General features: G+C 41.9%; 1 protein-coding gene across 1 annotated transcript in view; it reads right to left on the bottom strand.

Annotated features, from left to right (window-relative positions):
• col27a1a (collagen, type XXVII, alpha 1a) overlaps nt 1-27158 on the bottom strand; it is a 63421-nt gene that overhangs the window by 20880 nt on the left and 15383 nt on the right. The window contains exons 5-16 of the mRNA XM_070850684.1: nt 21430-21483; nt 19001-19054; nt 18817-18870; nt 13036-13080; nt 10413-10466; nt 9868-9912; nt 8651-8704; nt 7886-7930; nt 4546-4599; nt 3046-3090; nt 915-968; nt 556-600 (exon numbers count right to left, since the gene is read on the bottom strand). Coding sequence (XP_070706785.1) covers nt 556-600; nt 915-968; nt 3046-3090; nt 4546-4599; nt 7886-7930; nt 8651-8704; nt 9868-9912; nt 10413-10466; nt 13036-13080; nt 18817-18870; nt 19001-19054; nt 21430-21483 — 603 coding nt within the window. The remainder of the gene's footprint in view (nt 1-555; nt 601-914; nt 969-3045; nt 3091-4545; nt 4600-7885; nt 7931-8650; nt 8705-9867; nt 9913-10412; nt 10467-13035; nt 13081-18816; nt 18871-19000; nt 19055-21429; nt 21484-27158) is intronic.

The following is a 27158-nucleotide window of genomic DNA, read 5'->3' as shown; positions in this document are numbered from 1 at the left end:
CATTTATTTTATTTTTTAAGAGAATTTATTGTAATTATATCCATCAGTAGGATCATTTCTTGAGATTCTATTTCAGAGCCTTTGAGGCAGATCCCAATACGCCTCATCTATACTGAACAGGTTTTTGTTTTGAAAACTCCTGCTTGAGGATCTCAGACAAGCAAAATCCTAAATCAAATCATCTGCTCCTGTCTTTTGGCATTCTCCCAATTCTTTGAAATTCTTTGCAATTGTCATTTTGATATATCAACTATTTTATCTAAAAACACAAATGGGGTGGGTGTGGGTTCATTAACATATCACACAATAGATTTCATAGAAGAAACATAGGAATAACTTATACTAGTGGAAATGAGAGAAATCTGTCAAATGTCATGCTTTATATGAGTTAAAACATCATCAGAGGTTTGTAACGATGTGATTGATGGTGGGACCTAATGAAAGCATGCTTTATATCTAAAAGTTCAACAGAGATGACTAAAGTAGGATGCAAAGGAGTACATATCCATCACATGCTGCTCAAACACAGGCCAATAACAGGAATATTCAGATCACCTTATCACCTTTCAGTCCTGGTTCTCCTGGATTTCCGGGCACCCCCTGGAACATGCACCAATGGACTGGTTAGAAAGGGACCAACAAAACCCTAACCCTCATGGGACATACTAAACACTGTTTTGTGCAGAACCATGGAAGTGAATCACACGCAAATCAGTCTCTCATATGCTTTTTCAGAATGATATTAACCAGCAATGTCTCCAAACTCTGTTTATTGGCCATTCTCTTGTATTATGTAACAAATGATTTCACTAAAAGTCAGTCCAAATAAGACAATACAAGATAAGACAGTGAAGGTAACACTTTCCATCTGTGTGTGTGTGTGTGTCTGCGTGTGTGAGAGAGAGAGAGATTACCTTCAGTCCACTAGGTCCTGGAAGGCCCATCTCTCCCACAGGTCCCATATCACCCTGGTGCCAGAAGAGGGGACAAATAAGAAACATATTCAGTGATATCATATGCTTAACGTACAGATAAACAGATGGCTCAGACCCTCAGACTTTTGTTCAACAAACACACACACAATGAGTGCACTACAGTTCACTTAGGCATTCATTAAACGTAACAATAAGCTTCATTGTCTAGCTTCCAGACTATCCTAGACATGCGGCCATCACATTGCATGCAACTCAAAGCAATGATGATGATATACAACAATATTTGAGAGATAAGGAACAAAATAGAAATAGGCCTGAAGTCATGAACGTGTTTCTTCTGAAGCCAAATGAAAAGAGCCAAATGATGTGGAATTTATGAGAAACAAATAGATGCTTGAGGTAACATCTGCTTCATCACTGGAAAAGGAGCCAGAACTGCAATTCTGGGCCAAGAGCAGAATAAATAAACTGCAGTTGCAGTGGCAAAGGAGAATTGGTTTTGTTGTCATTAAGTAAGGAGCAATTATGCAGAATGATCGAAAACGTAAAGGGATTATCTGCTTTCTTGTCAGCATGTGAGAGGAAGAGAGACTCTATTGTGCCCGTATTCATGAAATCACTTGTGGAACATGTCATATCAACAGAGAAGCATCACAGGCTGCTAGTAGTTATCTTATTGTCATTCTATGCTGCTTTGCATTTTCTGTTTGTAAAGACCTACAGGGTGGCCTTGGCTCAGTGTGTTAAATATTTCTCTCTGTCTCTGTGTGAACGCTGCAGTGACTGCGTGTGTGACAGAGGATGTTATTGGATTAAGTTCTGCAAAAATGCTCCTCACTACAAATCATTTCATTTCATGCTGACAGTTGAAAGGTAAGAAGTTTCCTCTTCTTCAGCTGGGAAAATCTAATGGAGCCAAATAAGTGAGGACTAAAAGTTTTGTGCAGGATTCATTTTGAGTGATTTGCCTTTAAATAACAACATTGTCTGTTCTATGGCTCCAGAGCTGCAGGCCTCTAGAGGGCCCACTGACACCTAACTGTCCCTATCAGCCACATATTTTCTACGTACTTGTCCAAATACTATAAATGCATGATGAAATACATTATATTATACTGCACTTATACTTCTAGGTTTATTATCAATACATGCCACAGAGGGCGGCCACTTTCAATTCCCGGCCAGTGCAATAACATTTTCAACCTTTTCAGGAGGAAGATCGTGTATGAACATGGACCATTAAAAATATTCTACACTGCCACCTCAGTTGCAGAACTCCCAAAGTATGAAGGGAAAAAAATTTGAAGGATAGAGAGAATCAAAGAAATATGAAAGTGGTTGTGCTATTCAGAGAGACCCTCTACTTCTTGATAATTCATCTGCATGCACTTTGAACATTTTCCCTTCTTCAGCAGTGGCCCTCTTTCACCCTAAGTTGAGGCCTGCAGTCCCCAGAGAAGGGTGTTTGTATATTTATATCTTTGAAGAGCAGCTCAGTGCTGCTGGTGTGTACTGTACAGTATAGTGTCTGGTCAGATGGATGCAGAGGACACAGAGCTCAAAGCAGAGCTGTAATCAGGCAGTCCTCCAATTACAGGCCTGCTACCACCACCGGTGGCCGAGAATAGACCGGGAGGAGTGGCAGTGACGGGTGAAGACGGGACACGACAAGAGAAACCAGAGAGACATTATAATCAGACACAATTATGTGGCTGGGCAGGCGTGGAGGGCAAGGTGATGGGTGGGCAGGGGGGAGGTCCTGGTCAAAAATAGTTAATAAGCGTGAGGAAAACAAGATGCTTCTTTTTGGCCTTGATTGTTCTAGTGGATCACTGCTGTCATGAGAGGAAGTGGGAGGTACAAAATGTATAATTCAGGCTTTACGGTCATAACTTTCTCTTCCATCATGGATTGCAAAGACCATTCACTTTCACTATTTTAAATATGTTTGCAGTGGTAAAGAACCTATGGAGAGTGGTGGCTGGAAGTGTAAATAATGATGAGAGCTAATTGAGAATACTTATGGAATACATGTCTGGAAAAATCAAATGTTTAAAGTGAGAAAAGGCACACAGACTACACCCAGAAACATACACAAACTACTACTCACAATAAGTCCAAGAACTCCATTTGGACCGGGGGCTCCCATGTCACCCTAGTCAGAGAGGAGGAGAGAGAGAGTCAGTGAGATGAAGGGAGAGGGAGAAGGAGCAAGTTTCTGGGGTTATTGGCTCTTTTTTAAACAAACATGCTCAGAAGAGTGGCTCAGTGTTCATCACAGCTCATGAGAGGGGGCTGTGTGCATGTCTGTGTGTGTGTGTGTGTGTGTGTGTGTGTGTCTGAAATGAAGGTGGAGGGGGATTGTGACTTTTTCAGATCTGCAGGTTCGCTCTCCCTCCAAAAATGAAGGAGATGTATAGATAGATCTTTGTACAGATATTCGTGGTCCTCAGAGGATGAATCCTAATGACTTTGGTGATCCCTTGACTTTTCCTCTAGCGCCATCAGCATGCTCACACACACACATTCAGTATTTCATATGAAATGTCACCATCTATCAGGTGAATTGGTACAAACATTCATTGCTTGCATGCATGCTGACCTGGAACCTGCATGCTTGCAGGTTGACATTTTTGGTTTTTAGTGAAATGTCTCAACAACTACTCGATGGTTTGCCATGTAACTGTTAGCATGCTAACAAGTGCGTCACCAATGATTTCATAAAGCCACTGTACAGTTGATTCAAACAATATGCTAACATCTGATGCTTCTGATGCACAAGTTAATTCACACTCCTTACTCTCAGAAAAAAGAAAATCAACAGAGCTAAGAAGGATTTATTAGGAGTTGTGCTGCCTGAGCTATAAGACTGAAGTATTGGAAAAGGGAAGTGTGAGCAAAGTGTTTCTTCAAACATGAATGCACTTTATGTTTATTATGTATTTTAGAGTTTGTTAAAGAGCAACTTGCCGATGTGTTTATGTTGTTATTTTAGAGCTTCACTCTGAGTGATGAAGTGCGGCATTTGTCAGAATGACAGAGAATATCCAGAAATAGTGAAAATGCTAAGATCAAATAGTTTGATGCCTTCCATATGGACACAGACATGCGACAGACTGGCAAATAGTCTTTCGTCACTTAACTGGGAACAATTACTCAAAATGACATTCTATTACATCATTTACTATTCTTGGATATCACCTCCTAATAATACTGTAAGTGTGTGTTGGTGGCCAGTTCACATTGGTTAATGGAAAAGGTTGCATTTGAAAGCCAGGCCTGCTAACTGGTTCCCCCTTAATACTGCAGGTTTTTGAAAACGAGTGCCAAGTAAAATTATCTACAACAGTGGAAGGGATGGGATGAAATTAAATACAGCAGTAAAGCTTGTCCGGAGCAAAATACTAACTTCAAATAAACCAGAAAAACAGAGGCAAACTGCTGGACCGCCGGATGATTTACCCACCAGCAGTGCCAAAATGTCAGCACTAAAACACCAGGAGGCTGGGGGTGTGAGAGAAATCGCTGCTCTCAGTCTGTGTGTCTGTTTGTGTGTGTGAGCATGAGGATTGGCTATGAATTTAGGTGTGTGACTGAGCATGCGACATACGGGCTCTCCATCTGGTCCAGGTGGTCCTCTCTCCCCAAAGTCCCCTGGAAACCCCTGAGGACAGAGAGAGTGACTTTTATGTTCTGTAACTTTTATGTGACCATCAAACTCAGACATCCAATAAATTTAAAGAGGACTTTTCCTCTGTGTAAATATTCTCTGACTTTCTAAAACATATTATTTCTATATATATATATATATCAATATATATTGTTATAGCTGTATATAGCAATATACCTATGTTATGGAAACAATTTGTGAACACAATGATGGCATATAATCACCGTCTAAGTAGATATGGTGAACTTGTTAGCAAACTTTTTACACATTTAGAACACATGGTGCAACATTAGCCTCATTTGAAGTTTGTGTTTCTGGTCACCTGGTGAATAAAAGTCTAATATTAACTCTCCTTTCAGCTCTGTGTTTGGTCTCTACCAACAAATGAGTTTTTCAATAGCTTTTTTGATTCGAAAATAGCTGCCTGCTGCGTCTGAAAACGAAGCTATGACAACACTGAGAGCGAAGCAAAACAGTCAAGTTACGGACCAAGAAACAAAAACAGTGAGCTGAAAGATGCCATAAAGCTCCACAGAGCTGATGGGAACTGCAGCGGTGCTAATTGCAATGGTTGTGCAAAAATTATGAAAAAAACACAAAATCAAAGAAACTCATTGTGAAATATGACAAAAAAAATTCTTTTCATTCAAAGAGGTTGTGTTTAAATGTTTATGTCTTTATCCAAGGAGTCAAATTTGCAGACCACATTTTCACAAATACCACTGACTGTTACAGAACTAAGTGCTGCTACTGTAATTGCACAGCAATTATAACAATTTTCCTGAGTCAAACATAACATTAGACATAGTGTGAAATATGCACAAAATAAGACCATAATGGCTCCATTATATGCATTAAATCTATCAGCTGTAGGGTGTGGGCAGCCAACTGTTCTACTAAAGGCAACAAGTGAGACAAGCAGCCAAGTAATTACTCTGTCCATTTAGCAGTAAATGGGATGCTAATCTGAGTTATGCTAACAGTTTGTGGGGCTGCAAAGAGAAACCACACCTGCAGAAAGCACGAGCACCAAAGTATCTTAAACCCTGACCATCCAGAAATGCTCATAATGGTTAGACTCTGCTATTGTGGCTTCCACAAAAACTTTTAGAAATGCTAATTATTGTAGATACTCGTGGAAAATTGCTTATTTTCTATGGTTATTTAAGTAATAGTGGAGATGTTTTAGATATGCAGCATGTATTTCAATCTCTAACTCAACTTAGAAATAGAATATGCTGACTAAATGTAAGTCTTTGTATTTAAGTTTGCAGTTTATCTTTTTAAGTAAACCAGTCTGGGATAATTTTGACATCTAGGCTTCATATTCAAACAATAATAAATCCCTGAGCCTGATGGTATGTAAATGTTAACCTATCCTTCAACCTAACAACACATCCTATCAGGTCAAATCGTGACTACTAAATGCTGTAATTGTAAGAAAAAAGCTCTTTTCTTTTCCTTTTCGGATTGCATGGGGCTGCTTTGAGGTACTGAGAAGTTGTGCGCACAGGGGGAGGCACAAGTGCAACAGATATCTATGAAGCATGACAGTGACCCAAAGGATGAATCATACAACTGTCATCGCTGCCATACAGACTAAGGACAAATGTGGGAAACGTAGCTTTGCCAAGAACAGCACTCTAAAAAAGCCTTTGCGGAGAGACATATGAGCCTTTGGTGCATCTCTGCTTTTACATGATGTCAGAGAACCCCATTCTTCAGCTTCAGGATTAAATAGTAACACACAGTAGCAGTGCTCTCTGTCAGATACTGGGTTTATGTGAAATACTGCAACTGATAAAGACAACCTCAAAAGCACAAACAAAGCCAAACCCTAAACAGTTATGTGCAAAAAAAAAAAACGTTAAGCTGAGATGCAGACCTGTTGGCGATGCACTTCGGAAACTTTTCATGCTCTCCACTGTTTTAGATATATCTGTTCCCTCATCGCTCTTTAGTAGATGGCGGACTGTGTGTCTGTGTGAATGTTTCCTCGACAGAGAACAAGCACTGTGGTTATGGCCATTAAAATGTCTGGCTCAGATTCAGGTGCTTCTTCTGTTCTTTCTCCTCCATCAGGGAGGAGAGGGACGATCTCTCAGGGATCATCTTATGAGCGTCTTTCCATTTTCCATGCAGGCGCACCAAAATCAAATGACGACGATGATGATGTGTGTGTTTTCCAGTTAGATTTACAGGTCAGATATAAGAGGCTTTAGCAGCCCCTGCTACTCTCATCTCAGGACAATGCCGTTTAGTATGAATATGCACATCCAGGATGTGCTTTGAGCAGGTAAAGACCAAGCTGTGATGACAACACTCCCATCAGAGTGCTTTCAGTTAGCTCTTAGAATGGCCTCAATAAGAGTTTTGCTGTACACAAGTGTCAGCTCATGGCTCTTATTATGCAGCTCTATTTGCCTGAGGAGAACACACACTCACACACACAACACAAACATGCAAACACCTGACAAAGTCTCACACGTATTGAATTTGCATCCATGGCTACTTCCAAAGCATTTATCTAATTACAGAATAAGCTGTGGTTCTCAAAACCTCACACTAAGTGGACATAGGCTTGCGTGTGTTCAGACATTTCTATAAATGCTTTATTTACTGAAAAGCCAATAAGCAACAGCTGCAGAATGATCTCAGCAATGAGGTTCGGTTGTTAGACACTTTCTGAAACACTCTGCCGAACTGACTTTGAACGCTATCTGACACATACAACAGAACTGAGGGCTTCCTCCAAATGGCTTGGCTCCATGCTGGGAGCTGGGGTGGGGAAGGGGGGCAAAAGCCCTTTATTGCAACAAAAGCCTTTTTCTTGTTGCATCCAAGACCCTAACGTGCGGCTGGTGGGACTCCACAGCATTCAGGCTGTAGTTAACCCTTCCAACAGCCATGGAAACACTGAGCTGACTCAAACAATGACGTAAATGCAGAGCTTATAAATTTTCACATGTGTAGGTGTTGGACGCTTTGCACCAGAAGCTCTCAATATGACCCCAACAAAAGAATGAATTATAAGACTTGCAATTTGCTACGCTAATTTATATCATTTCCTTATTGTGAGCATGCAGCATTAAGATCTATCATCAAAAAAATAAAGGAAAATATTGATTTGAATTTTGATACATGTCAGCATCTCCAAAACACATTCTTTTCATTCAAAATTCAATAACAGATGCACTCACAGTCAACCGATAACACTCAAAGCACAATTCATCACACTTTGGAAAGATTATCTGTAAAGTATGTTGAGACAAAACTTTACCGGCCTACCCATCTTGCCCCTCTTCCCTGGTTCGCCGGGGATGCCCTGAAAATCATAAACAAGAGCAGAGGTGGGATAGAAGACAAAGCAGGAGGGGGAAAGGAAAGCGTTTGAGAAAGGCAGGAAAACAAAGAAGACGGAGAAAAACAGACTTTATGTAAAAGCCGTATCAAAACCAAAGCTTAACATTCTGAAGCATAACTGATGGAGGCTAAAAACACATAATTAAAAAGCCATAACTGTGAGCTTCTCTCAACTCCATCTTCAACAGGTGTGAGGAACAGCTGACTGTAGCCAATCCAATACTTTCCCAACCTATTATGAGGGATTTAGGGTGGCATCTCATACTTGTATATGTTAAATAAACACCAGTCTTGCCTGGGAGAAGACAGGCAGACACCGTCTGTTGTGTGCAGCTAAGGTGTGAGGCATCTTGCTGGCTGGCGAGAGGTCCTGATTACAGTCTGACGTAACCCCCTGGAGCATGTCATAAGTAGGCTAATCGTTTCATGTTTTAGAGGCTGTGCAGGAGGACGAGGCCTTGATGAGTTCAGTCAGTTCAAAGGCTCTAAGAGGGGGCTTTTATCATGTGAGTCATCATCGCTCCCACACAGCCTTATACAGCAGCATCTAGGACAGCTGGGGACTGTTTCCCACATTACAACAACAACAAGACAGCTGAATGAAATGGCGGGAGATGCACTTGTCTCAAAATCTTAAAGGCCATTAGCTGGGTTTAGTTTAGTACATTTGACAAGAACTCACTCTTTCGCCATCAGGCCCAGGAAGGCCAAAAAGCCCCGGGATTCCAATGAAACCCTGCAGGAGAGGACAGAAGAGGAGAGGAGAGGAGAGGAGAGAGGACGATGGGAAAAAGGAGGAGAGGAGAGAGGAGGGATATGGGATGTGAGGATCTGAATGCCATAAAAGAAGCAGGAAGAACAGCAACTCCCATTGGTTCTAGGGCTGGGTTTCAGGGGCTGACGGTCGGGCCAGCATGGATAGGGTGGACTTCCATGAAGAACCAAGCCATGAGGCAAGTGTATATGCCCATGGACTGCATGGTGCTGGCTTCCACGATGTAGTCCAAGGGCACATACCCTCACGCCAGGGATCTCTGAAGATAGCCAGGGCATCGCACTGAGCTGTCGGTACAGGGTGAGACACACACAGGGGAAAACAAGCACAAACACCACAATGGCTAAACACTGGAGGAACAGTTAGATGCTACAGGCGAGCACGGGTTGATTTGGTTTAGGTGTGCACAATATGATGTATGCAGCAACACAGAGTGCAGAATATTTGGAAAGGTGGCTGAGAGAGAGAGAGAGAGAGAGAGAGAGAGAGAGAGAGAGAGAGGACTAGAATGCCTCCTTAAGACAGCAGGGCCTCATACGGAGCTTAAACAGGAAATTCCAGCCAGTGGGGGCAGGGGAGGCTTTGGAGCAGCCAAGGGGAGCTGATAAAGAACCTTTATTGGAACGCAACATAAAAATCACTGTTTGTGTCCACGAGTATATGTTTCTTTGTTTGTGTACCTAAAGGGTGTGTGCTTGTATGTGGAGGCTTATCAACAGCCAGACTTTCAGTAAGTGTCTGTATACAGTAATACAATGTTTACATTACAAGTAAAGCCCCCTGAGTTTACCATACTATTAATAGTGGCACACACTGGTTCAGTGAGTGTGTATGAATATGTTTATGTGTGCAGAGGTGCATGCTAGTGCATGTATACATACGTGTATGCACTTGGATGTTGTTGCTTCCAGTGGAACATAATATCAATAGTTTGCAGGCTTTAATTGAACCAATTTCTCTGTGTTTTAACTGAGATTTACAGTCTTCTTCTGTAAATAGTGCATAAAAAGTGTCTGGCTGTCTGCCTTGCCTATAAATATACTCAGTGTCAAAGCAGCAATGTTAGTAATTTAGATAAAATCATAACCTGAGCAGCACATTTGAAGGGAAGAAGTTGAACTTACCCGAACGCCTTTAGGCCCCATTGGTCCTATAGGCCCTGGTAAACCCTGCAAACAAAGAGAGGAACTTTATTTCAGTGGTTCAACACTTTTAATGGTTTATACCTGAAATAATGTTTTCCCAAATATACTGTGAATGTGTATGTCATTGTGCATCATGATTAGGAAGTGGTAAACCTTAAAGTAACGTAATGCTACAAAATTAAATTGATTTATCTCGTAAATTATTTGTATAATACATTGTAAAGATGCATATTGTAGAGGGGATGGACACAGTAACAGGTACTCCTATACAATATAATGCATTCCAACACAGCTGTGAAATAAAAGTACCCATTCAGCTTTTATAGGAATTTCTGAGGCTGTAGTTTGTGATGTTATTCTCTTGAACTACTTTATTTAAAAAAAATCCAACTCCTCTATACAATATTTACCCAAACACTTTCTTCCAAGTCAGTTGTTCAACATAACCTAATTCCACTTGGCCCTCTGCCCTTACTATGGCCCTGACTACAACTGTACCAGTCACAGCAGAGGATTTACTGCACCTGCCTGCCAGGATAACCTTTGGCACCTGGGCTTCCGACTGGACCTTGCTCTCCCTGCAGAGAGAGAAAGACAGACAGAGAAGGGGGGTGGGGTGGGGGGGGGTGTAGAGTGAGGCGGTGAGGGAGAGAGGTGGGGTGTAAGATCAAAATTACAGAAACACAAGCATGTAGGCAGGGCATTCTGCACAGTAGCAGACAGTTTCAGAGAGAGAGAAGAGCAGAGGAGATGGACTACAGTTAAATATAGAATATTCTTTGCAATAATAGCTTAGCATTATGGTTGAGCCACAAGGAGATCAATTGTATACTGTGAATATAATATAAATGTGCACTTCTGTACTGTACTTACCGTGTCAATAAAGTTGAATCTAATCCAATCTAAAACTGGATAAAGTACTGTGATTCGTTCATTAAATCCAACCTAGTTATTCTATGTATAAACAGCCTCTCAGATGAATTTTCAAAAAAAAAAAAAAATCACTACATTGCTCTAAATCAATATCATGACACACCATGATAAAGGATTTCATTCATATTGCCAGTGGTAGAAGAGGTATTCAGACACTTCACTTAAGTAAAATTACCACACGAAAAAACTCCAATACAAGTAAAAGCAAGTATTATCAGCAATAATTAACTTAAAAGTATCAAACGTGAACGTTGCGTATTAGATTTTATTTCACTCATTACATTTCTGTGCAGAGTATTGCATTCTACTGCCGTAGTTTGTCATGGTGGAGTTACTTTAACACATTTGTTCGCTTATAAAAGCTTGTATAGCTTAGCATGACATTTTGCTAAATTATCACAGGTTTTGGATATAAAGCTGAATTTAGTAGAGAAAAGTACAATATTTGGCTCTGAATAATAGTTGAGTACAAGTGTGAAACAGAGGGAAATTGAAATATTCAAGTAAAGAACATGTACCTCAAATTGGTACTTAAGTGCTGTTCTTTAGTAAATTAACTTGGTTACATTCCACTTCTGCATATTGTCCATTTGTACAGAGTGTATCTCTTGGACATCAGGACTCATAGTACTGCTGAAAGTCTTTTTTCAGATGTGGTTTATGAATAAACCATAGAAGCTAATTAGGAGTTTGGTTTGATGTGTGTGGCGTGTGTGCGTGTGTGTGTGTGTGTGTGTGTGTGAGCAAGAATAACACACACACAAATGCAGGTTGTCTGCAGTCTGCAGAGCGCAAGTGTTCATGTATAACTTCCTTTGACACACTCCGGACGTGCAGCCATGTGCACTACTTGCCATTCCCTCTCTTGGATAAATATAGTGCATAGTGCAGCCAGTTAAAAGCAGACATGAATTTGGCTGAGTGAGGTTTGGATCTTTAACTGGCCAGCGGTGAGGAGGGGCTCGGAGCATGGTTAATGGTGTATTACGGTAACAAAGAGTCATCAACACTTTGTACACACCAGCTGGCCTTTGCTCTCAATAGCCGGAGAGTCCACACTGCCAAACAGTTGTGCTTATTACTCAGTGGTGCTACAGTGACTCAGACTGAAGGCTAGAGCTGTGGTCACCAGCAGCAGCAGCTCTGTGGGAAAGAGGGGGGCGTACGAGGATGGACAGAGTGGAAGGACATGACAGTGTGAGGGAAAAAGTACTCCTTCTCTGTGATGAGCACTTGTGGAGCTCCCTGCGTTTATGACGTCACTGGGAGAATGGGGACTTGCTTAAAACTGTGTGACAATGAGGAAAATGTTCCACTCTGCTTTCCATGACTAAGGCCTTTCTTTAATACAAACAGTAGTATGACCCAGGCCGACTGAAAATAGCTCTGGACACGAGGCTGGATGCTCCATACTTAAAAATAGTTGTTTTGGCCGAACTCAACAGCCAGAGTAATGTCTCCTCCTACATGTAGTAGCGAATAAAAGGGTTCATTGAATTGATTTCCTCAGTTTAACGAAAGCAGGATGATGGAGGAAAAACTGCAACAGAAATAAAATGACCACCTGAGATAAAGATAGCATCAAGTTTAAATGATGTAGTGTAACAGCCGTGAGTGTGTCACTGTTGGCCTAGTTGGCCTGTCCCTGTTTCGCTTCTCGCTATTTTCCCTCGCTTTGGCACCACTTTCTGATATCCTGGAGAGCGTCGCTGCAGCACAGCAGTTTGGCCAGATGTCTGTCCTCACCAGTGCTTCATAACAGGCTAATCTAATCTGGCTACCCTGCAGGCATACTTGGTGCGCGCTCACAAACACAGACACAGTCTGAGCGGATGATGACTGTGCTTTTAAAGAATGAGGTGAGATGTGAAAAAGCAAGGGATTAGTCATCGATAAGAGCCTTGATGGAGGACACCATAGGAGCAAAACATTTCTTTTATGGAGACACATGCATGAAGTACAAGTGATGGGGTGTGAGGAATGTTATATCTATAAGAAAGGATCTCTAGGAATTTACGCATGAATGTTAGGCACACTGTAAAATGTTATAGAATGACATTATATCATCTTGGCATGAATTCCAAGATATGGGAATGTTGGACTTTTTTCAAGATTAACAGAGGTGTGAAGAACAGCAGAAGCATGGGAGAACGCCTTTTACAGTGTGTCAAAGCATTGGAAGAAGGCAGCTATGACATGGAGAAAAATACTTACAGGCTCTCCAGGGAGTCCAGGTGGACCAGGGTAACCTTTCTGTCCCTAAAGAGACAAACATAAGACATGGGAAGTGAGATGAAGCATAAAATGATAGAGGGGTGAAAGAAAACACACACATTCTGAAAAAGAAGAGTTCTGTGCAAAGTAAAATACGCATGACAATGCTTAGAGCACTGACAGACATGTTCAGTGCCATATGAAAGGAATCAATCTGCCCTTCTGTCAAGGGTTCACAATTTCCACTGGCCGTGTTCACTGAGAAATGGTGCTGGGGAGGCTGTGCCAGGATCATGGCATGTTGAAGATATAAATGCCTTCCTGTTTGAGTCAGATAGCTGGTCCTTCCCTCTGCTTGCAGAGCAGACTACAACACCAAAGACAGCCTGACATAGTGCTTTTCTACAGTTCTGCTGACTCTGGCAGCACGGACCCCCAACTAAGAGGGGAGAAAAACTAAATCAAAGGTGGGAAGCTATGCATTTCCAGACCACAGTTTGATAGAGTGAGAGAGCAAGGGAGAAAGGAAAGGAAAGAGGGTGAAAAAAAACAAAACAAAAACAGAAGGGCAAAGAAAGGAAAGACTCCTGTTGTCCCGTTTTCCTAAACCACAGCTACACAGTACCAAGCCAAGACTCCTTGAGTTCCTGTAAACCATCCTTTAGCCCTGTCATCTGACTGCAGCTGGGGGAGAGAACACAGCATCCCCCTTCTCATTATATTACATGATCACTCTCACCTTCTCTCACCTTCAAACCCGCACTTTAAACTGCCATTGTCGGCAATATACTCCACTTTCAGTGCTTAAATAGCTACCGCAACTATTTCAATAATACATTTGTCTTTATTATAGTTAAAATTAAACATATATACTTGCAGGCCCAATGCTTTAACATCAGATCATTCTCTCTGTAAGTGAGACATACCCACATTCTCTTTTGGAGAACTTCTCTGTCTCACTATTACCCTACATCATGTGTTGCACATCATCAGAGGACCACTAGGAGGAGACGCTTAGAGCTTGGATGAAATTACATGAGTAATACACTAACAGAGATGTCACCAGGTGCTGACAGACTGCTGCCTCAACACAGCAGCACAAGCAGAAATGTGACTGTGCTTTCCATATTTTTGTGAAAGCTCTATTGGTAAGCAGTGTTGTGGAGAGAACAGGGATGGGTGCATTTGCAGACGTACGGCGCCTGTGTGTGACCTTTTGAAAATTTCCATTTGTGTATTGAACCATTATAACCGTGTGGATGAATCTCTGTTTGCCTGAAACTGAGTGTGATTTCTGTTTTCCATCCGCTTTTCAGGTGATGTAGTGAGTCGGTGCCATCCGCTTGGCATGCACACACATGTGCACGTGGACACACATATGTGCATGTAAGCAAAGACAGGCAGAGAACACACACACATGCACATTCACACACAAAGACACATGCCCACCGTCATCTTATTACATGGCTTACTTATAGTACAAACATGTGTAGCGGCTTATGTTCCCAAGCTGTGTTGTGAGGTCCATGAGCCACACACACACACACACAACACACATGCTGGGTATTAACCATACCCTCCCAACCCCAGCTAGACCATCTCAGATCCTTATCTCACTCATTATGAGCTTGCTAATGAGAGTGGCCATTCCCACCAGCCTGCCTGTGTTTACAATGCCACTTGCTTAACAAGCATGTGTGTTCAATCAGATAAACCCACCAGAATGCTTTTCATTTACAAGAGCTCCCCAGTAGCACCTTGTAAGTACTTTTTACCCCCCATTCTACCCAACTAAGCCGTGTAGCGCCTCAGGGAACTTTAAGCGCATTTTGGCAGAAATAAAATAAAAGACACATTGTGTCTGCGGATGACATGTCACTCCTCTGACTCATTAGCAGCCTGCTCTGTACACACTTAACTTTGTGGATGTTCAATATGAGCGCAGGCCTCATGTCTGTTAACAACTGTACACCATAAATGATAAATATGTGCCGTCCACTGTGTGCCTCCATTGGACAGTGCCCTGGTAGGAGAAATATACCTCTCACCTCATTAATTTCTGCTTTCATCTTTCCACCTCTCGCTCTCCAAATTCCCTCTGCAGCATGGAGCCAGATGATTGCTCTGAGCAATCGTCTGGCTCCATTCATGTGCTGCATGTACAGCAGAACATAAACCCTGCACGCCGATCTCTGGTGGGGGCAGACGTAACAAACAACTGCACGAGCCCAACCAGACAATTTAGTTGAAATGTACCCGGCGGAAAAACATCCCTCATCTCATCCCTGTCTGAACCGCAATTTCGGCAGCACGTTTGCTTGCATGCAGTATCACTTTGAAACTACTAGTGCAGTGGAGGACAACAATGATTTGTTGTTCTTCTTGTGAAACATGCAAAGAAAATGATGGTTGATTTGAATTCTCCTATAATTACAATGACGATGAGCATGTGGATTTGTTAGTTTGAACAGTGGGTAGGAGCTAAATGGAGAGAGTTTGGTTTGGAACAGGTTTTAGGGAGCTTCAGACAGATTATAACCTACAACAGACTGTCTCGGATAAATTAACAAAATGAGTATGATTAATACACTGTGTAGCCCCAGTAGGGGAATTACAGTGTATCATTCTACTTCGTATTCATTGGATTTTCTTGTTAGAGGAGGACAATGGTTTGGACTTAGTTTGAAAGGAATAGAATCTGAGACTAGGCAGCAACTGAAGGGTCCACAATGAGGATTCACATACACAAATGTAATTTTTTGCTGTGTGCTAAGGCAATGAAACCAACAGTGGGAATGTCACACAATCCTCACACATATATATGGCACATATGTAAAAAGCACATGAACAAGTTAATACTTGTATTTTAACAAACACAAACACAAACTGTAGTCCGACCACTTCTTTTTTAAGGACGTGAAAGTAAAACAGATTATCTGAAGCCGTATTTAAAGCCATGCGACTGAAAGCTAAGTTACAATGCTACTATATAGCAGGTCTTGAGAAAAAGCAGTCATAATGTGGAAGACAGATGTAGGTAGGCCGGACAAAGAGAAGAGAAGAGAAGAGACAGATCAACTAGCAGTGGGAATAGACACAGAGGAAAGAAGCATGGAGGCAGTAAGGTGAGACGTGTGGCTTGTAGTGTGGCCTTGTAGTTGAGGTTTGGCCCTGTGTGTGTCCCCTCTCCCTGACCCTGCCTACCATACTGAAAAGCCATTCAGAAACTGCTTGGTAGAACAAATGTTGTACAGAGCGGAACATGCTTGGCTTGTCTGACGGTGTAAAATCACACTCTCCCATCACACATTCAAAGCACCACTGCTTTCTCCATTAAAAGTTTTCCATGAAAAACCAGCAGCCAAATTCCAGAATTCCCGCTTGAAGTGTCAAGCTAAGGCTGATAAAGAGCCTGTATGTGTGTGTATTTTGGTGTCTGTGAGAGAGACAGAGAAGGTGGAAGGGAAAAATTTAGAGGAGAACAGAGGAATAGCTGCTGTTGTCCCGTTTTCCTAAACCACAACTTCACAGTAACGAGCCAAGCGAGCGAGACAGAGCAAATCAAACAGTTAGAGAGGTATGAAGAGGAAGAAACAGCACAGTGTTTAGGGGTGGCCCACGGCTGCCATGTAAGTGCAATGAAAGTCATCACTGCTTTTCAATATTGTATTGACCTTGGCCTCAGTGGAGAGACCTGCATCAAGACAGGATACGCCTGGGACTTTCCACCTGAGCTGACCGAAAAGGAACAGAACAGAATGAAGCCTGTTTCTAGCCTGTCTGCCCTACCACATGACAGTATTGCCTCACATTTCTGTCATAAGACTGCAAAGTGTAGGCAAGTAGGTTCAGTGGTGTGAAGCACAGCTGGGACCTGTGAGAGGTTATTGTGTATTGTTTAGTGTGGGATGAAAATGGGGTTAATCAGCCGCTCTTGTGTTTGTGTACAGAAAGGAAGCTGACTGCTTGTGGTTAATTTAACAAGTTTCCTCCACAGTCATCATGTCTGTGGTTCACTGGCCAATACCTGAGGCATGCTGTGGTGATGTCAGAGTGTGTGTGTGTGTGTGTGTGTGTTGATGAAGTTGCCATGGCAACGACTTCCCAGACAAGAGGATGTGATGTCTTTGTGATAACTTGCGGAGAAGCTATATTATACCCTTGGGATTAATTTACTGAGCATCTACTACTCATCTCATGGCAGTCAGGTAGGAGTGTAGGTGCTTACTCTCAGTTTCTGTCCCTATCAGGCTAATCTCAGAGTACAGGTCAATCCGCTGTCTGTCTCGGTCCTGTTCTCTCATTCACATCATTGCCTAACTTTCTGATAGTCCATCAAATCACTGCCAAGACTCATTTCGTTTGAGAGAACTCTGCAAAAGTTTTCCACCAGCTTTACATTTTCCATTTCTGACTGTGTGAAAGAGAGAGTCATACGACTGGACACAGAGACACACACAGAGCAGAGCAGACTCCTAACAAAAGCCATATGTTAAGATTAAGGCAGCCATCCAACTAGAGCCCAACACTCTGTTATGGAGCACTGTGGCTTTGAGAAGACAGCGAATATGTGCAGAGGCACTTTACACCTCTTCTGAAATGCATACAATCAACCTGCAATTCACTCAGCTAATTATTCTACTTTGTTTGAAATGTGTGCATGTCTCTGTTCTATCTGATACATTAAGTGACTGAAAGTGGTTTATGAGATCTGAGGTGGAGCTGATTTAATTATATAATAATAATAATTTAATGATATTATAATATATAATAATATATTAATATTTAATTCTGACCTAAGGAGCACACAAGACTCAGTGGGCACTGAGACAGTCGTGGTGATTATATTCTATATTGCAGTGATTCCCAACATTCAGTCAGATTAACTCAAGTATCCCTTCTTCAATACCATTTATCTATCTATTAGTTTTAGTCTGAAAATAAAGCATTGCTTTTAGCTCACCGTCTCTCCTAAATTGCTTCAAGCTTGCAGCCTAACTATTTGGTGTTTATCTCTATTTTTTCAAATTACCAGAGCTAAAATGTTTCCATAAACCAAGGCAACTGCAGAAGTACCCCTTGGGGTACAGATACACCTGGTTGTACTATAGCTGTTTGATGTCTGTTTCACGTGCACAAAATGACAAGAACACAAGAACATAGAACCTGTGCACAACTTTTCCATTGTTGGCCTTGTTCCACTCCTGTCTACCAGAGGCTCTGTCCCACTTTTTCTTCCCTACACTCATGAATCACTCAGGTTGCGACTTAAGTAACACACTGGCTATTTTGTGTTTGAGTGCATGAGTGCATGAGTGCATGATCCCCATTCTCGTTTCCCTGATCACAAAAAAATCTTCCCCTTCATCCCGCATGACATCCTTCCTGCCAACATTAAGACCCCTCTGTGTTGGATCCAGCAAACCCAGATGGAAGAAATGGTGAGCAGAGCACAAAAGAAGACAGGGAGATGTGGAGGATTAAGGAGGAGGAGACAAGGAGGAATCTTTACAAGGATGAGTGGGTTTGCACACTCATCTACACACAGATGCAGTACAGTAAAACATCAAAACAGGCTCAACAGAAAAAAACAAATGAATCATGAATGACTCATGCAAACTTTGTTTCTTGGGCTTTCCCAAACTTTTCGAGGGCCTCGTTATGCAGAGTTTGCAGATGTAAACCCTATGCTCACTCAGAACATCGGTTGGTTAATGGGAGCTGAATTTTTATGTCATTGGAAGGAATTTAATGCAAAGATATTCAGCTGTGTGATCTTACCTTCCGACCTTCTTGGCCAGTCAGTCCAACTGGGCCAATAATCCCTGAGTCTCCCTAGAACACAAAACAAGAGTCAAAAGGCTGTAATGCAAAAATAGCTGGTTATTATCATAAATGTGCAAGCTGCCCAACAGGACATTGTTACAAATTAATGTAGCGTGTAAGAAAAGGAGGGACACAATACCTTTTCTCCTTTGGGTGCTGGCCCAGGTGAGATGCCAGGGTCTCCTTTTTTCCCCTGATGAAAGGAAAAAACACAAAGGTGGACTTTGTATGGGTGAAAATTACCTAATTCGACTTTTCTATGCCTACTTTTCTAAGCATATCTAACAAAGAATCATATTAGAAATAATTCCATGGCCAACACCTTTCATTTGGACGAGCAGAAAGGTTGAGGGTACAAAAACTTGCCTCTGATACTAGATAATAGCCATAAAATTTACAAATAAGATTGAGTTACCATGTGACTGGTAAATTCACAGTACAGATGCTTTTCTGAGCCACAGTGAACTGCGTGGGCTAAGTGCCCCTCCAGCCGCACACACCAAGCTTCATTGTCAGCAGGTAACAATAAGGGGCTTCAGCACATCAAAGCTATGGATCGGAAATTACACTGAGTGCTGACTCCTTCTCTCCCCATGGACCCCCGCTATTTACAACTTTGTTTCATTTATTAACGATGAAAGGGCAATGTTTGCAGTGCACCCGGAGACATCAAACACTTCAAAATCATTCTCTCAGCACACCTGCCAGGTAGAAGAAGTCTGCTCGGCACCACTCTGCCTAGAATTTACCCAAGTGTTCATTCACTGAGGCAGGGTTTCAAATATTTGCCTTGTCGAGAATTCCTACCTCACTTTTTACTCTTTTATCCCTACCTAGTATTCCTTAAGTGTACATTTTTTTAAATGATCAAACTTGTTTCGATGATAACACATTTGGGGGGTTTAGAGGCAGACTGAGAAGGGATTTATATATATATTAAACCAGGGACATTTATATTATTATATGATTTGCAACTGGTAAATGACTTTTGTCTCTTTTGGACGGAGCCAAGCTTGCTGTCTCCCCCTATTTCCTGTTTTTATGCCAGGTTACTGCTATAGTAGCTTCATATTTACCATACAGGCATGTAATTATCAACAAGGAAGTAAATACATGTCCATCCATCCATCCATTGTCTATACTGCTTATCCTTAAGGGTCGTGGGGGACAGGAGCCAATCCCAGCTGACATTGGACGAGAGGTACACCCTGGACTGGTTGCCAGTCAATTGCAGGCAAATACATGTGTCTCCCATTATTCCCTTACCAACAGGCCACTGGATGCCCTTTATTAATTGTCTTGTCTTGTACCAAATGTCGAAATTGATTATTGGGCCAAGAACCTGATCAACAAAGGGCTAGTTAGCCAGAAGGCAATAACTGTAGCCATAGATAATCTTTGTCTAGCATGTCATTGTCAAAATAACAAATTGATGAAAATGATTTTTTGATTAGAAAAACTTTATTTTTAAATCGCCTGCAAAATAGCCTTCTTTATCTCTTAGGTAAGTAAGCACTTAAGTAAGTAAGAGATAAGAATTAGGTACATAATGATGACTGTAAAAAGTGAAGAGTGCAACAAGGAATCATGTAGAATACATCAGGGAGACGAGTACAAACACAGGCTCTTTGGGTGACCTTGGAAGGTCAGGGCTCTGGTGATGGGGGTGGGGATGGGCAGTGTGACCACATGCAGCTGCATAGCTGTCATTTATGCAAGGCATTTTTATAATGCACTTCAAATACAGGTAGTGCTCCTCACTATGTACTCTGAGCACACAGTTCCAGAGGTCAAGGGTGTTTGCCAAGGCATACATCAGTCCAGACAATCGGATGAGAGATGCAGAGAATTTGTCTTGGGCAGGGTCACCTCCTGTTCACACGTTAAAATTAGACAGATTTATTTGAAGTTGTCACTTTCCGACTCATAATGTCTTTCCCTTTTCCCTTTTCTTTGTCTTTTCTGATAAATCACCTCAACTCCCCTGGTGTCCAAATACCCTCCTCTCCTCGCTCAGCTCGATTTGCACTGTTTGCTCATAGACTTGCACTCATTTTACATGGAAACAGCATATAAAATGCATAAACATACACGCACATTAAAGAATATTTGGAGTTTAAATCGAGCAGATCTCAAAGAACTAAAAAACTAAATGGGCTTTAAATCTAAATGGGACTCCAGATGTTCACCTCTACAGCACACATGTTAAAGTGATACTTGATACAGCTCTTCAGTATTAAGTGCTGTGGTGTTTGCATTGTCTCCAACTACCGAAAGTGGTTGCACTGCTGTGAACTTAGATGGCACTGATTCTTCAGCCATAAAGCTCCATTACACTTGTTTCTCTTTATAAATTCCAGCTGCTATAGAAAAACTGAAAATGCAACACATCCTCATAGGATTCACCTTAGAGGCAAGAGAAGATCATAATTTTCTTATTAAATTAGTAGTAGACGCAGGTACATAATCATGTTTGTTTCATGTGGAAAAGTCAACATGGCTGTCGGGTTCTTGGCAAAAAAAAACAAAACTTGTGACCATGGATTTGACTAAGAGTGTGTAAGATACCTTGAGCCCGGGTAGACCAGGTCGGCCAGGGTTTCCATGGGGACCAGGGGCACCCTGTGGTAAAGGCAGAGAGAGGATAACATAATCAAACTGTGATCAAGATCGCAATCAATCTTCATATTGGGGTAAAGCTGATGCAGACTGTGGCTTTGCTACTGTGAATGAGACCTGACAAAGAGGGGGCAGGGGGGGCAAAGTCTGTCTGGTGAACCTCAGCCTTCATGCTACTTTAACCTATTTTCCTATACATCAGCTGTGTGAGTGTGAGTTGGGTGGTGAGGTATTTGGGGTTGGTGTTGGGGGTAGAGGCTTATGGAAAATGGGGCTCTGTGGAGCTGCTTCACCATATGGATGTGGTTTTCCTGCCCCCTGTTGCCTCACACTCCACAGCCCCCCTTTCACACATGCACACACACACACACACAAACACACATTTGCCAAGCATCTTAATGAGTAATGCAGATCATCTCGTATCATAACATTTTGAATTCCTTCGCTGGTGTGTGTTTCTGTCCACATTGGCTGTTGCTGAGGAAATGAACACAACTGTGTCTGAGAGCAAACAAAGTGAGATTTACAGTAGCAGCATATTGGTTATATGAACCATCTCGCCCTGTCCAGCAGCTCCCACGGGAAGGTTTGGCGAAAAACCTTTGGAAACCAGAGAATGAATCTACACCAATTTTTCTTTGGTTTAAGCAGCAGCCGTCAGACTGAAGCACACGGGTTGTTGCTATGTCTCCATCATCCATCTATCTGTCTACTGTCTCTTCCTCTGAGTGACTTTTTCCTGTGGGTCTCTGACCTCACTCCTGCCCTCCACGTGGTGTGGCAACCCTTGGGCCTCTAACCTACCCCCGTAGTGGGTCAAGGGTCGAGCGAGTCAGAGAGGGCGGAAAAAGAGCCACAACTGCTTTAAGAGTCGGGTCAGCAAGTTTCACAGAGGTGAGTCAAAACAAACCAGGAAGCCATTATGTTAGCTATCTGGACTGCAGCATCAAAAAACAACATCTAACAACATCCACACAGACAGCTCTCTATATCACCCCACAGAGATGAAAAAGTAATCTGGGGTTTGGGCTGGGTTATACAGCTCAACAAAAAGCCCTTTGAGCAAAGTTCAAAAACAGACATACTGGTCGGGTGCAGACATGACAACATAAATGCTGCAACTGCTCTTCCCGTCGAAGGGTGCTATGATGACAGTCATGTCTGATTCACTTGAGACTAAGCCGCTCGTGAATGAACCAGACTAAGCATGTGTAAAGGTGTTCTTATCCCTGTCACTCAGGATTTCCACACTCCAAACTAATATTTAAAAAATAAACCACGGGACTTAAATGCCACTTTAGTAAGATCTCAAATGTTCATAAGCCCGGTCTGTTTTTAACTTGTTATGTTTTACAGATGAGATACTGTCATTCCAAGGATTCTCAAGTTTTAAGATTGTGCCTCTTTTCCTCCCACACTCTCTTCCCCCTTTCATTTTCGGTTTGTCCTCAGCTGGCGTTCCCTCGAGAGTTAGTGCGTCCAGACAGTGTTAAGGGACATTGTTGTGCCCTAAATAAACTTAAACAAACTAGACATGTTTGAATTACATGCTTCAAAATTAGCCCTGTGGTTTGCCGCAGTTTGGGCAGTACACTGGTAGGCATGGGCTGGCACTAACATTTGGTACTATGCTCTTGCCTCCATGTCGTGTCCCCTTCTCGCACAACAGGTGTCTAATTAGAGAAGACCAGGGTGGGGCACACACAAGCTGAGGACTATCAAATGAAAAACCACCAACCTCTGAACAGCGATGCAGGGCGTCACTGTGGTTCCTGTGGTAATAATGCTGCTAGGTCTGTGCAATTCATACCGATTCTAAGTTGAGACATAATGGTCAAAATTCAAACAAATGATAGCTCCTAATGTTTCTTGTTATGGTAACATGCGTGCTGAGGTATATAAATATCTGTGCTTGAATCAACAAAATTCAATATCAACACCATATGTGCAACTTAAAGCCAAAACATACTGTACATGTCGGCCTACTTGTGGATCTACTTGTGGATGTGTGACATCACTGCCAAGGTTACATTCCCACACAGAATATTTTAGACAAGCCCTTTTAATGGGCTACGTTGTAAACATAGTCTGACTTTCAACACTGGCTCGTAAAAGACAGTTTAAATGTATATACAGTCACCGTATTAAAGATAAAAGAGATTCTGTATGATGCTGTGCCAAATGAGAGCCGAAGGGGCAACGTCTGATAAACTAACATTAGATCAAGAGCATGTGAAACCACTGGACGACCTCATAATTAAAGATTCCAGTCAGCACACACACACACAGAAGAAACTTTGCCTTTGAGGATTCAGGAGAATATTTCACTGTTAATTAAAGTTGCAATAGCCATCCATCGCAGAGTGAAAAGAGCAGAATTTGCTGTCCAGTGCCACATTAGTTACCGTAAAACTTCATAAATACAGATGCAGACAGGGTGAATGAATTAAGTTATGCTGGTAAAAAGCCAACCATATAAATTAATTAGCTTCAAACGCCTAAGTTTTTAGAGCCAAATACATCATGCAGTGACCAGGGTATATGAAAAAGGAAATACTAAGTTATCCAAAGTATTATTTAGGTATTTACAACAATAACAGTAATATCTCATAATGACTATGACAAGTTTGAAAATTACGATGGAAAGTAGAGCTAACTTTATGCCAAACATCTAAAATCTAGTATTAAAAATGTTAAGTGCCCAAAGGGGTATTACAAAAATAACGAATTGAAGCTTGGTCTGTGAATTTTACTGTCCTGGAGCTTATTACAGTAATGTTCCGGAGGAGAGATCCATATACACAGTTTACACTGGAGTTTGTACAGACCCTTTAAAAGCTGATCTGTTGCCTGGTGTTACCAAAACAGCCCAACACACAGTACCATGCAGAGCTCAGCACCTTTATTCATTTATAGTCATAGTTTTCCAGGTTTCTATATGAAATGTCCATCTGGGATATAAATTAGCTTTACGTACAGGTGGAGCAAAGTGGTGGAATTTTGTTTAGTGACAGGAGTATTTCAGAGGGGAAGCATGAGGAAAGATGGGCGACAGAGATTTTTCTCACTCAGACAAAGACCCTTTTGACCCAGCAGGCTCCAGACAAATCCATGCAGCCAGTCTTCAGATAGATACAGGCCTGTGTGCCCGCGATGCATCCACCGCACCTTTCCTCTCACACCCCTCTACCACCGTCCTCAATATACACCTACAAACAGACTCGAAAGAGCTCACCCCGACTATTCACCATAGGGAATATTACCATAGCAACGGCATCTCACACTCATGTGTGGGATCAGAGGTCAAGGTTCATGGGTGGTGCTTGGTGGACTCAATGGTGCTCTGTGTGTCATCATACAGACTTCCAGTAATCCAAGGCTACAGAAGGTCATGCAAAAAAAAAAAAAAAAAACTGCCAGAGCTTTGAAAAGCTTTCTCTTCAACAAGACCCTGTGAGAGGAAGTCTTCCATATGAAGAGATGAAGTTTATGATCAAATCATGCTTTTCCACCTGTGAGCTTGAAGTCTAAGTCAACCTACAGCGTAAATTCAGATATGGAGTTCATTAGTCCAGTGATCAACAAGTGGATTTCTTTGTTCAAAATTGAAACCACATTCTTATCTGGCCAAGAGGGGATAAATTGGACAGCATGTGTTTGTGAGTGTTTGCAAGTGTCTAAGTATGTGTATATGTAGCTCTGTGTTTGCACACACATACACACACGCACATGGCAGCAGCAGCAATTAAAGTTGATAAATGCTTTTGTTTACAGGAAAGCTCCATAATCTGTCTCACTCTTTATATAGGCAGGTCATAAACACAGCCACATATGTCTGTGCTGCATGGCGTGGGACTAGTGCTGTAGCGTGTATACACTTCTGTGTGAGCGCTGATGTGTAGTTCTGTGTGCGTTAAACAAAATGACTATGAGGTCAGAGTCAGACACTGGCGGCGTGTTTGCGAGTGACCCCCGTTAAAGTGGCATCAAAACCAAAGGCCTTTACAAGTGCTTTTTTATTGACGAGGCTTGTTTTCATTGTTTGCGCTTTGCAAACCAACCACTTCCACTGACAATGCCAAAGACACTTCAACAGCTGGTTTGCTGTGGCTGACAAAGGCCACGTCTAAGCCGCCAGGATGTAAATCAGTATGAGGTGATTGGTCGATACATACTGCTGATGGATGAGGTTTGAGACAGGCATAGGCGCTTTACCAAGGATAAGTTTGAGTCAAAAATGTGTGTCCAAACCCATCGAGGTAGTCGAAGCTGGAGGAAATGTGTGGCAGTGCATATTTGCAAGCGTTTTTCTCTTAATATGTAAGGAAATGTTGATTAATTACTTGCTAGTCTTGGTAGACAAAATTCTTCTGAAGACCCTGAAGTTAATCATGATGAATATTTTGAGAAACAATGCTGCTTGGTCATACCTAATAGTTCCACTGAGAGTCAAATATATAATATTTATCATACTTTAGTAAGTTCACACAGCTCTGATCTTACATTTGTGAGACCTATTTAAGTTAATGCCAGATAGGTTTGATTTGGATCATAAAAAATCCACCTATGTCGGGCTAATGTTGAACTGCTATTAGAGACGGGATGGGAGGTGCTGCAGGGACTTAAATAGCTTTAATTAGAGCCAGACAAAGACCTCCTTATACATCTTTAGTGGTGGGGGATCACAGAGGCTTTAGCTTAAGAGTCTCACAGACACAGACAGACATAAACAGTACGTAATGATTAAAAAAAACACACACACACAGAAAAAGACACAGGCACATGCAACCGAATATGTACACGTCCAAATCTGTCATTTACTGTATGTTTGATATATTTAGATGATTGTATTACCTGGACTGACTCAGTACCTTGTTTGTAGTGTTTGTCTAAAAATACAAAAATGCAAAATAAAATAAAATTTTGACCTGATGATGGCGCTAGAGAAAAATTAAAGGGTTATTACAATTCACCCTGAGGGGAAAAATTAGTCAAATTTCATGGCAATCCATCCAATAGCTGTCGAGACATTTAACTCCAAACCACAAATGTCAACCTGCTAGTGGTGCTTGTGGGAAAGTCAGGGGATCACCGCTGTTATCAGGGTTTCTCTTCTGGGGACCATGAATTTCTCAGGGCAATTCATCCAGTAGTTGTTTAGATATGTCAGTTGGGACCAAAGAACTGGACCAGCCAACTGTAATCTATACATCAGAGAGAAACAGAGGAAGTAAAAGAGAATTCCTCAGAGCAGACCCACGAATGAGACTATACCTATTTAACTGCCTTGGAGAAAGAGGCCTTTCATTAGTCCAGAATGGGATTCCTATGAAGTGTCAATGCAGCCTGCTGCAACAGCTCAGTGAGGAGAAGAAAGTCCAGTGGAGCCATGTGTTCTCTGTCTGTTTACAGTGCTTTTATTAGGCATCCTGTGGCACAGGCAGCCTTTTGAAAGGCCGTCTTTATAGGAGCTTTCCTGTTTATGCTTAGGGGTGGGAGGTCAGCACTCGCAGCCCCGTGCTGAATATGGTCAATCTGCCTGCATAGGAAAACTCTGTGTGACTATGTGAGGGAGTGTGTGTGTGTGTGTGTGTGTGAGAGAGAGAGAGAGAGTGTGCGTGTGTGTGTGTGTGTGTGTGTGTGTGTGTCAGCTGGGTGATGGGAGGGATTCAAAATGA

The sequence above is a fragment of the Pempheris klunzingeri genome, chromosome 19, assembly GCF_042242105.1.
Source record: "Pempheris klunzingeri isolate RE-2024b chromosome 19, fPemKlu1.hap1, whole genome shotgun sequence".
NCBI classification, from domain to species: domain Eukaryota; kingdom Metazoa; phylum Chordata; class Actinopteri; order Acropomatiformes; family Pempheridae; genus Pempheris; species Pempheris klunzingeri.
This window is presented reverse-complemented; position numbering and strand designations above follow the sequence as displayed.